At 41.6% G+C, this 12,246-nt stretch overlaps 1 protein-coding gene across 1 annotated transcript in view; it reads left to right on the top strand.

Annotated features, from left to right (window-relative positions):
- EPHA6 (EPH receptor A6) overlaps nucleotides 1–12,246 on the top strand; it is a 970,410-nt gene that overhangs the window by 570,217 nt on the left and 387,947 nt on the right. Inside the window, 1 exon segment of the mRNA XM_055129205.1 lies at nucleotides 11,433–11,557. Within this exon segment, the coding sequence (XP_054985180.1) occupies nucleotides 11,433–11,557 (125 nt within the window).

The following is a 12,246-nucleotide window of genomic DNA, read 5'->3' as shown; positions in this document are numbered from 1 at the left end:
GCAACAACAAACCATGGCAAGAGACCTCAAAATAGCTCTAGCCAGAATCAGAGTCCTAGGAGATGAATTCAAGAGGAACAACATTAGAATCATTGGACTACCAGAAACACAGGGAACCAACCCCAACAAAAAAGACACAGTCAAACAAATCATTGCGGAAAACTTCCCACAGCTGGACAATGCGGGCATCCAGATTCAAGGCGCCCGAAGAGTGCCAGCTAAAAGAGATCCTAACAGAAAAACCCCAAGACATATCATAGTTACAATGATGGACGTCTTCCAGAGAGACACAATACTCCAAGCAGCAAGGTCCAAGAAGGAAATCACATACAAAGGAGAACCCCTTAGGCTCACAGCAGATCTATCAGAGGAAACCCTCCAAGCTTGAAGGCAATGGTGGGATATAGTGAAAAAACTCAATGAAATCAACGCTTCACCAAGAATACTTTATCCGGCTAAACTCTCATTCAAACTAGAAGGAATCATACACTACTTTGGGGATAAACAACAGCTCAGGAACTTCATAGACTCAAAACCAAACCTAAAAGAAGCACTAAAGGGGCTATTGTAAGACAAAAACAACCCCTACAAGCACAACAAACCCTTGCACAAAGATGGCACAAAATCCCATAACAATAATCTCCCTTTGTCGCGCGCCGCTTCGTCCAGCGAAGAAACACGCAACTCGGAGATCCTTTTGGCTGCGATTTATTCAGGAACTTTCTCATGCGTTAGAGAAAAAATCAGGAACGGGGACGTGGAGTAAGGAGGAAAAGGGGACGCATGAGGGAGAACCGACCAGCCAGGTGACTTCCCCCCTTATATACTTCTCCCTGCCTGTTTGCCCTCAAGTGTCTGCAGCTGATAAACCAGCCATAACTTGTGAGCGTGACAAGACATCCTGATTCCCCATCAGGTGTTGTTCACGAAGCACGGTGCAACCAACAAGAAACAGGTGTTCACGAAGCACGGTTCCATGGAGGCTCTCCACAGTTCCCCCTTTTTGTTTTAGAACAGCAAGTCTGTGTAGCGACCTCGGCCCCCTTGGCCTTACCCGTCATTGGGAGCCCTCTCGCTTGTAGGTCCCTGTCTTAGGTTGGTCCAAGGGTCAGGTGGGTATAATGCACCCTTTCAAACTCCTCAACTACAGGAGGTCCCCTGCAGTTAAGGGTTCTCAGCTGCACAATACCTTTGCTACATCCAGCTAGACTTGATTGTTCTCAGCGAGATTATTGATTCAAAGTTGCAAGCCAAAGCTTGGGGGATTGCTGTGCCTCCAGGGCCGGGATACCTGCAAATATCACGCCCTTGTAAATAGTTGTACTTGCTGCATATTATATAGACACCAGGCAAAAACCAAAGCAGTGAGAAGCAATAAGGATAGTACTACTCCCACCTCCACCCACTCTTTGATAAAATAGAGGGGACTTCTACTCAGGTCTATATTAAGGTGGGAACGGAAGGGATTAGAGCAGGCCAAGTTGTAGCAATGGCCCAAAAAGCTGCTTCTTCAGCTCGTATCATCACAGGAACCAGGCTGAGCAGGAGCACCAGTTTCCACCTCTTGGTCTACTGGAGGTGCGGTCTTTCGTGTCAGACGTTCAGGAATCCACACTGGTTCTGCCCTGTCCTGTGGAAAAACACAAACAGAACCTCTGGCCCAGGTTAATACGGGGTCCGGGCCGTGCCATTCACCAGAAAGGATATCTTTCCATTTAACATATCCTTGGCACACAGGAATCTTTGAAGAATGCCTGTCTGCAGAGGAGGTGCCCTTATCATCAATGATCAAAAAATTTAAAGTAAAAAGTGCAATAGAGATTCTTTCTCGAGGGGGCCGTCCCAGGCCAACTCCCCCTTTTTGTTTTATTAGGCATGCTTTAAGGGTGGAATGAGCACGCTCAACGATGCCCTGTCCTTGTGGGTTATACGGGAGGCCGTGAGATAAAGAGACTCCCATCTGGGCACAAAATGCGGTGAATTTAGCAGAGGTGTATGCCGGACCATTATCTGTTTACAGTTGGGCTGGGATGCCCCAGGCTGCCCATGCTTCAAGGCAATGAGAGATAACATTTGTGGACCGCTCTCCAGGAAGGGGAGTGGCATGAATGATACCGGAGCACGTGTCCACAGATACATGGAGATATTTGAGCCTGCCGAATTCCGAGAAATGTGTAACATCCATTTGCCAAATGCGTAAAGGCACAAGACCACGAGGGTTTATGCCCATGGAGGGGGCAGGAAGAAAAGGGACACAGTGTGGACAATGTAAAACAATTGCCCGAGCTTCGGCTCGAGGTATTTGAAATCTATGTTGAAGGGTCCAAGAAGAAACATGGAAACGGTCATGAAAATTTTTTGCTAATTGTAAAGGAGACTGAATAACAAAACAAGATGGTCTAGTGAGTGCATCAACACAAGCATTGCCTTCTGCTAAGGGACCCGGAAGGCCTGTATGAGAGCGGATATGTGTGACAAAAAATGGTTTTTCACGGGTCCAAAGAATTTGCTGTAAAGCAGATAACAAGGAGGCTATCGAGCTGGAGGCCTTTATTGGTCCTGCCACCTCAAGTGAGCAGAGAGCATTTACAACGTATCGCGAATCAGAGATCAAATTGAAAGCAAAGGGGCAATGCTCAAACACTGTCAAGACAATGCGGAGTTCCACAACTTGAGGAGACATAGTTGGAAATTGCATACGAATAGGATCTTGACCCTCTATCATATAAGCCCCCCAGCCTGTACTTGAACCATCAGTATAAATGTTTGGAACATCCCGAAGGGGTACATAAGAGGTGACTTTGGGGAAAATTACCGGATGGGTTTTAAAGAAGGTCATTAGTGGATGTTTGGGATAATGATTATCAATAACATTGGGAAAAGAAAATCGGAGAATCGCCCAATCATCATGTAAGTTACACCAAGAAACTATTTGAGTGGAATTATAGGGGGTAATAAGAGTATCTGGAAGTTTTCCAAAGTATTGCAAGCAGTCCTGAATACCAATCATAGCCAAACGGGCTACAGCTGCAGGGTATAATTCCACGGCTTTTGCCGGAGAGACCCTAGGATGAATCCACAGAAGGGGTCCCTCCTGCCATAGGACTGCAGTAGGTTGCCCATATGTTGGAAGCACACAAAGTAAAATAGGAAACTCAGGCTGCACGCGTGTATTGCCAGCAGCAGTAAGAGCTTGCTCAATTTTGCAAAGGGCTTCTCTAGCTTCGGGTGTGATAGTCCGTGGGGAAGAAAGAGAAGGATCACCTTGAAGCATATTGAATAAAGGTTTTAAGTCATAGTTAGGTAATTTAAGGTATCCCCTTATCCAATTAATGTCTCCCAACAAACGTTGGAAATCATTAAGCGTGTGTAAGTGGTCCTACAACTTGGTTATTGACAGGACACTGTCTCCTCAGGTGCCCTGTCCTTCCACACGTATAGCAGGTTATAGCGAGTCCCGTAACTTTCTTGGTAATATCCATGACAGCCGAAGCTAAGCCTGTGGCGGTTAGGGGACCCCCTATTTCTTGGCATATTTTCATCCAATACTCCAGTCCCAGACTCTTATAGGGGGCGATAGCCTTGCGACACTCAGCAGTGCATTGTTCAAATACCAACTGCTTTATGAGAGGCATCGCAGTGTCCGGATCTCCAAAGATTTTTCCGGCAGCCTCGACTACACGGGCAACAAATTCGGAAAACGGTTCCAGGGGCCCTTGAACTATTTTAGTAAGGTTGCCTCGGACTTCCCCTCTGTTGGGTAGAGCTTTCCACGCTTTCAATCCTATTTGGTTCACCTGCGTATAAACTTCTGGGGGGTACCCGGTCTGCTGATTGGCGAATCTGCCAAGTCCTAATAACATGTCCCTATCCTAGACTGCTCGTGCCCCTCCTTGGGCTAGATTGGTTGCTGCTTGCTCATTTGCGAATTCCATTAAGAAGGTGCACCAGTCCAAGTATTGTCCAGGAGTCAACACCGCTCTAGCCACCTGTTGCCAATCATTTGGGGTCATACAGTATCTGAATAAACCTTCTATTTGAGTTATAGTAAATGCGGCGTTGGCTCCATAAGTCTTTACTGATTCTGCCAAGGTCTTAATTATTTTAAAATCTAGGGGCTCATGATATCGCTGTTGATTATTATCTTCAAAAACTGGGTAAGTTAACTGTAGCTCTCGCCTAACTTCTGCCCAGAGCCCGGGTTTTGCAAAAGAAAGTCCGCCTTCCGCTTTGTTAAAGTAAGGGGGCGGATCATCCTTAGAGCCCTTTAGCGGTAAGTATCGGTCACTATCATGTATCGCAGCTTCCTCTTCAATAGGGGGGTCAGAATCCCCGTTAGCCCGTCCCTGCTGAAATTGACGTAGCGAGGGATAAAGAGCCGGACGGGTCATGGATGGTTCTTGGGGCCTTCCTTTCTTTTTTGGGGCGCGTCCCTCCATCAGCGGGGTTCCCCTAGAGGCCTCGCTTTCCACGTCCGAACCCTCCTCTGGCTCAGAGGCTACAATGCCATGACGGCTGCCTCTGTCCTTCTTTGTGTCTTCTAACACTACTTGTCCTGATCGTACGGCCTTATCGCACTTCTGATCCTTAAAGTAATCATAGAAAGCAAAAATGAAAAGACAAAGGGAAAGACAAACAAACATCCAACCAACAAACGAAACATACACATCCATGGATACCATTGTCCTGACTCACCACAGGAACTTGATCGTCATGACTTCTCGTGAACCTTAGTCCTGACTTACCACAGGAACCTCATCGTCGCGACTTCTCGTCCTGACTTACCACAGGAACCGGATCGTCACGATTTCTCGTGAACCTTAGTCCTGAATAAATCGCAGCAAGTTCTGAATCTACCGGGGGGGTACTGGAGGTCGGGTTCCCCGTACGGGCCACCAGCTGTCGCGCGCCGCTTCGTCCAGCGAAGAAACACGCAACTCGGAGATCCTTTTGGCTGCGATTTATTCAGGAACTTTCTCATGCGTTAGAGAAAAAATCAGGAACGGGGACGTGGAGTAAGGAGGAAAAGGGGACGCATGAGGGAGAACCGACCAGCCAGGTGACTTCCCCCCTTATATACTTCTCCCTGCCTGTTTGCCCTCAAGTGTCTGCAGCTGATAAACCAGCCATAACTTGTGAGCGTGACAAGACATCCTGATTCCCCATCAGGTGTTGTTCACGAAGCACGGTGCAACCAACAAGAAACAGGTGTTCACGAAGCACGGTTCCATGGAGGCTCTCCACATCCCTTAATGTCAGTGGTCTGAATTCACCAATTAAGAGACACAGACTGGCAAAATGGATTCAGAGACTCAACCCAACATTCTGTTGCCTGCAAGAAACACATCTGAATAGCCAGAACAAACACAGACTCAAAGTCAAAGGATGGAAAACAATCCTGCAAGCAAACAACTCCCTCAAGAAAGCTGGGGTGGCTTTACTAGTATCGGACAACATAGACTTCAGGTTGAAAAAGATTAGAAGGGATAGTGAAGGACACTTTTTATTAATCAAGGGATGTGTACATCAGGAAGAAATCACACTCCTAAATGTCTACGCACCCAATGAGGGACCAGCTAAATACCTACAACAGCTGCTAAGAGACCTCGAGAAGGACATCTCGAGCAACACAATAGTAGTTGGAGACTTCAACACCGCACTGTCTCCTCTGGACAGATCTAGAAGATTAAAACTCACCAAGGAAATACTGGCTTTGAAGGAAGAAATAGAAGAGAGAGGGCTAATAGATCTATACAGGGCTTTATATCCCCAAAAAAAGGAATACACATTCTTTTCCAGTGCACATGGAACATTTTCCAGAATAGACCATGCGCTGGGCCACACAACATACCTCAACAGAATCAACAAGATAGACATTGTACCAGCTATCTTTTCAGACCATGATGCACTGAAGATAAAACTTAATTGTGGACAGATGCAGAAAACCAAATCAAACACCTGGAAATTAAATAGCTCGATATTGCACAATGAGTGGGTCAGGAAGGAAATCAAGGAAGAAATCAAAAGGTACCTAGAAACAAATGAGAATGAAGATACGAGCTACCAGAACCTGTGGGACGCAGCTAAAGCCGTTTTAAGGGGAAAATTTATAGCTCTGCAAGCATATCTCAGGAAGGAAGAAAGGGCCCATATAAATAACTTGACTTCACAGCTCAAGACCTTAGAAAAGGACCAACAAAAGGAGCCAAAACCAGGCAGAAGGAAAGAGATAATAAAACTTAGAGCTGAAATTAATGACATGGAAACCCAAAAGACAATCCGGAAGATCAATGAAACCAAGAGCTGGTTCTTCGAGAAAATAAACAAGATTGATAAACCACTAGCAAGACTCACAAAGAAAGAGAGAGAGAGAACCCTTATAAGCCGAATCAGAAATGAAAAGGGAGACATCACAACAGAAACCAATGAAATTCAAAAGATCATCAGAGACTACTTTGAAAATCTATATGCCACGAAACAAGATAACCTAGAAGAAATGGATAAATTCCTCGACTCCTATAATCTCCCAAGGCTGAACCAAGAAGACCTGGAATACCTGAATAGTCCAATTAACATCAAGGAAATTGAAATGGTAATCAAAAGTCTTCCCAAAAACAAAAGCCCAGGTCCGGACGGATTCACTAGTGAGTTCTTCCAAACATTTAAAGAGGACCTTTTGCCAGTCCTTCTCAAGCTCTTCCAGGAAATTGAAGAAACAGAAACCCTCCCTAACAGTTTCTATGAGGCTCATATCTCCCTAATACCAAAAGCAAACAAAGACACCACAAAAAAAGAAAACTACAGGCCAATATCCCTGATGAACACAGATGCAAAAATTCTCAACAAAATATTAGCAAATAGAATTCAACAACTCATCAAAAAGATCATACACCACGACCAAGTGGGATTCATCCCGGGGATGCAAGGATGGTTTAACATCCGGAAATCAATCAACATAATCCACCATATCAACAAAAGAAAAGATAAAAATCATATAATCATATCAATAGATGCAGAGAAAGCATTTGATAAGATCCAGCATCCGTTTATGATGAAAACACTAGCCAAAATGGGTATAGAAGGGACCTTCCTCAATATAGTCAAAGCCATTTATCACAAGCCTATGGCAAGCATTGTCCTCAATGGGGAAAAACTAAGAGCCTTCCCTCTGAGAACAGGGACGAGACAGGAATGCCCACTCTCTCCACTTCTGTTCAATATAGTACTGGAAGTACTTGCAATAGCGATTAGGCAAGAAAAAGACATTAAGGGCATTCAGGTAGGAAAGGAAGAAATCAAGCTCTCACTATTCGCAGATGATATGATACTATACTTAGAGAACCCTAAAACCTCTACCAAGAAACTCCTAGAAACAATAGACTCGTACAGTAAAGTTGCAGGCTATAGAATCAATACCCAAAAGTCCATGGCTTTCCTATATGCAAATAATGAGAGAGAAGAAAGTGACCTGAGAAAAGCAATCCCGTTCACAATTGCGCCTCAAAAAATCAAATACCTCGGAATCAGCTTAACAAAGGAGGTAAAGGACTTGTATAATGAAAACTATAAAACACTACTTCAGGAAATAAAAGAGGACACGAGGAAATGGAAAGACATCCCCTGCTCATGGATTGGAAGAATTAATATTGTCAAAATGGCAATTCTCCCCAAAGCATTGTACAAATTCAATGTGATCCCTATAGGGATACCCTTGACATTCTTCAAAGAAATGGAGCAAGGACTCCTGAAATTCATATGGAATAATAAGCCCCCACGAATAGCTAAAGCAATTCTTGGGAAAAAGAAAATGGGAGGAATCAACCTCCCCAACTTCCAACTCTACTACAAAGCGGTAGTCATTAAAACAGCATGGTACTGGAACAAAGGCAGAGCGGCAGACCAATGGAACAGGGTTGAATACTCTGACATACACCCCCAAATATATGATCATCTAATCTTTGATAAGGGAGCAAGAAATGTGAAGTGGAGCAAGGAAAGCATGTTTAATAAATTGTGCTGGCAAAACTGGACGGCTACATGCAAAAAAATGGGTTTAGACCTCCATCTATCACCTTGTACAAAAATCAGATCAAAATGGATTAAAGACCTCAACATCAGACCAGAATCCCTAAGGTACATTGAAGACAAGGTCGGCAAAACCCTCCACGACATTGAAGCCAAAGATATCTTCAAAGCTGACACGCCACTGGCTAAGCTAGTGAAAACAAAGATAAATAAATGGGACTATCTCAAACTAAGAAGCTTCTGCAACTCAAAAGAAACAGTGACCAAAATACAAAGACAATCTACAGAACGGGAAAGGATATTTATGCAGTACCCATCCGATAAAGGGTTGATAACAAGGATATACAATGCACTGGTTGAACTCCACAAGAAGAAAACTGCCAACCCGATCAAAAAATGGGCTGATGAAATGAACAGAAACTTTTCCAAAGAAGAAATCCGAATGGCTAAGAGGCACATGAGAAAATGTTCCACATCACTAATCATCAGGGAGATGCAGATCAAAACAACAATGAGATATCATCTCACACCACAGAGACTGGCCCACATCCCCAAAAACAAAAGCAACCGGTGTTGGCGTGGATGTGGGGAGAAAGGGACTCTCCTTCACTGCTGGTGGGAATGCCGACTGGTTCAGCCCTTTTGGAAAACAATATGGACGATTCTCAAAAAGTTAGAAATTGAGCTCCCATTTGACCCAGCAATACCACTCCTGGGAATATATCCCGGAGAGGCAAAAAGGTATAGTAGAGATGACATCTGCATTTCCATGTTCATTGCCGCTCTGTTCACAATAGCCACAATATGGAAAAAAACAGAGTGCCCGAAAACAGATGATTGGCTAAAGAAACTCTGGTATATTTACACAATGGAATACTATGTAGCTGTCAGGAAACATGAAGTCATGAAATTTGCATATAAGTGGATCAACATGGAAAGTATCATGTTGAGTGAAATGAGTCAGAAAGAAAGAGACAGACATAGAAAGATTGCACTCATATGTGGAATATAATGTAACTAAGAAGTACAAGTTGGCAACGATGCAACTTCTGGCAGATATCTCTCTGGACTTAGTTACTAAAATACTAAATTACAGAAACCCCAAACTGAGAAGCCGCAAAGTGTGGTCACTCGACCTCATACCTCTTCATCCTCAGCAATGGAAAACAAATTATCTAATGCTTCCTTTTCAGCAGGTCTGACTTTAGGGGAGAGACTCTCCAAACAATAATAGTGAGTTTTGTTGAAATATTGTATGCAATTAAAATGAAAGTAAAGTGAAATTTATTAGTTACACAGGCGGGGGGGCTTAGGGTGGGGGGACTAGGGGCGTGGGGGGGTTTGGGGTGTGAGGGGGTGGGGTGGAGCTATACTGGGATTCTTGGTGGTGGAATATGAGCACTGGTGAAGGGATGGGTATTCGAGCATTGTATAACTGAGATTTAAACCTGAAAACTTTGTAACTTTCCACATGGTGACTCAATAAAAAATTTAAAAAAAAATAATAAAATATTTTACCTGCAATTGGTAAATTTGAATAGAAATCCAAAAATGAATTGGAAAGATATCATGAGATTACAATGATTTTTCTGATTTGTGTTTACTACTAAATGGCTTTTACTCAACCTTCATTTATCTCCTTTTTCTCCAGAATGGGCGTAATTGTAGTTTTTAGTAACAGTGACACTATCACTTATTTTTTTTTATCCCTCTCTGTAATACATTTCTAATTCATAAGAGTAGAAATTACAATGTAACCCCAAAACATGCTAATAGTCAATACTACCACCCACACAGTTAGTAAAAACAGTTAGTAATAAATCATACACCTTTTTTCAAGTCCTTAAAATATGTCTTTTTGTATGACAAGTCACAGTGCTTAAAAGTCACTCTAAGGACTTTCAGTTGAAGAGGTCTTATGGCCCCTTCTGATTCTCTGCCAGCGGGTCAGTGCTTCAGTGCTATAGACCAATGTGGTGCTGCGTGGCCCTGGCGGTACTGAAGATAACCTAGCAACCTGAATGGCGCTGGGCCCTCGAGGTCCACACCCAGTGATGTTATTGCTCACAGGAAGACGTAGTGCTAGGGTACAAACCTAGCTGGCTGCATGCAAGGCATGTGCCTATCTCTCAGAGCCCTCTTATTTCTCTTAATTTCTCTTAATTTTCAAAGATGTTCTTAATATTTGTTTGCTAATTATTTAAACCATTTCTTGTATTTGGGAGTAAATCTTGTATTTGTAGTCTAGCTTCTAAATCTAATGCAGTATTGTAGCTTCTAACCTGATGTTGTGTTTCCTATTTTTTCCCACATTATAAAAGGACCCAAGGTTACTTTTTTAGTTTTTGCTTTTTGCTTTATCCTGATATCCCTTTTTTACATTTTCTCCACCTTCACTTTTTCTCTTAAAACATACAATGAAATAGCTTTGTTTAATATTAATACATTGTCACAATTCTTTTTTACAACTTGATAGTTCCCCTTGGATGTAGCATAAGGTTTTAGCAAATCCTAAGGAACTGATGTAAATTGACATTGTTTTTAGGTTTTACAAAGAAGACTAGTGATTTGTTTTACAAACAAACAATTTTATATTTGTGCATTATATCTTTGAGATTAATTTAAAAAAATAGAAAGTGCACACATAATTTCTCTTTTTTCATGTGTTTTAAATTGCATTGAAACTATTGTTTTAAAAACAAGAATTGTTAAGAGTTTTTGTTAGTCCATGATATATATGCATATATAGCATCATATTTTTTAAATGTAGTAAGTTTACTTAGACTTAAGTTGCTAAAACCATGTTATGTAAGATAAAAAGACGAGAATCTGAAAATAAGCATTAGAAGTTAAATATTTCTAAGTTATTTGAATGTCACCACAAATCGTGTAAGATAAATAATTCAAAGTTGTTGTAAGATTTATCAACTAGTTAGCTTTGGATAGAACTTTCTATAGCATAATAAGACTTTATAAGTGCTTCTTCTTAAGAAGAAATTAAAGTCTAAAACTTTCTTTGAAATCACAGATTTTTAATAGTAAGTAAGTCTGATATAACATAGGAGTATAGTGTGTTTTATTTCAAGTCCTAGACCAAAACCAAAGTCTGTTTAAGGAAAATTATACTAGAATAAAGAAAAAAGTATTGAGTCTAGTCCTCATTTTTGGATTGAGTTTTTCTATGTTTCATACTATTGTTTCTACGTATATTTTTATACTTTATTTGGATTGAATAGAGTAGTAAGGGTATCTTATTATTCAGGCACCAGCAACTGATTATCACTTCAACAAAATTTATTTTTCCTTGGTAAAAAAAAAATATATATATATATATATATATATAATGAAGGGAGGATAATGAAGAATGAATCTGCCAATTAATTCTTAGTTATTTTCTTTCCTTACAGCACCTTCCCTAATAGGTATGGTAAGGAAGGACTGGGCATCCCAAAATAGCATTGCCCTATCATGGCAAGCACCTGCTTTTTCCAGTGGAGCCATACTGGACTACGAGATCAAGTACTATGAGAAAGTAGGTCTTATTCGGAGCTTCCTACAACACTATGGTGTGTGTGTGTGTGTGTGTGTGTGTGTGTGTGTGTGTGTTGAGCATGTTGATAATATTTATTTATTTATTTTCATTTAAAATCTTTTTCTTTTGCCTAACCTCATAAGTCTTACATCTCTGAGTAATCTATAGTTTGTAACTATGCTATAATTTCTTAATTTGCCTTAATATGTCAATTTAAGTAGAAGATACAAGATATTGTACTAATGACGTACGCTAGTGATATTTCACAATATACTAATAGACAACTCCATCAACTCACAGTTTTAGATTATATTGTTAAATGTTATTGTTTCTAAAATTTGGAACAGTGAAATAAAAATTTAGTCTAACCTAAAGAGAGCAGTATAAAACATATCCATTGGAAATTAGTTTAAAGTTATCTGTCACTGGGCTAGAGCAATAGTACACTGGGAAGGGCATTTGCCTTGCTCGCAGCCGACCTGGGTTCGATTCCCAGCATGCCATATGGTCCCCTGAGCACCACCAGGGGTGATTTCTGAGTTCAGAGCCAGGAGGAACCCCTGTGCATCACCAGGTGTGACCCAAAAAGCAAAAAAAAAAAATTTATCTGTCACTGTCACTGTCATCCCATTGCTCATCGATTTGCTCAAGCGGGCACAAGTAATGTCTCCATTTTGAGATTTTTTGTT

The sequence above is a fragment of the Sorex araneus genome, chromosome 2, assembly GCF_027595985.1.
Source record: "Sorex araneus isolate mSorAra2 chromosome 2, mSorAra2.pri, whole genome shotgun sequence".
Lineage (NCBI taxonomy): Eukaryota > Metazoa > Chordata > Mammalia > Eulipotyphla > Soricidae > Sorex > Sorex araneus.
This window is presented reverse-complemented; position numbering and strand designations above follow the sequence as displayed.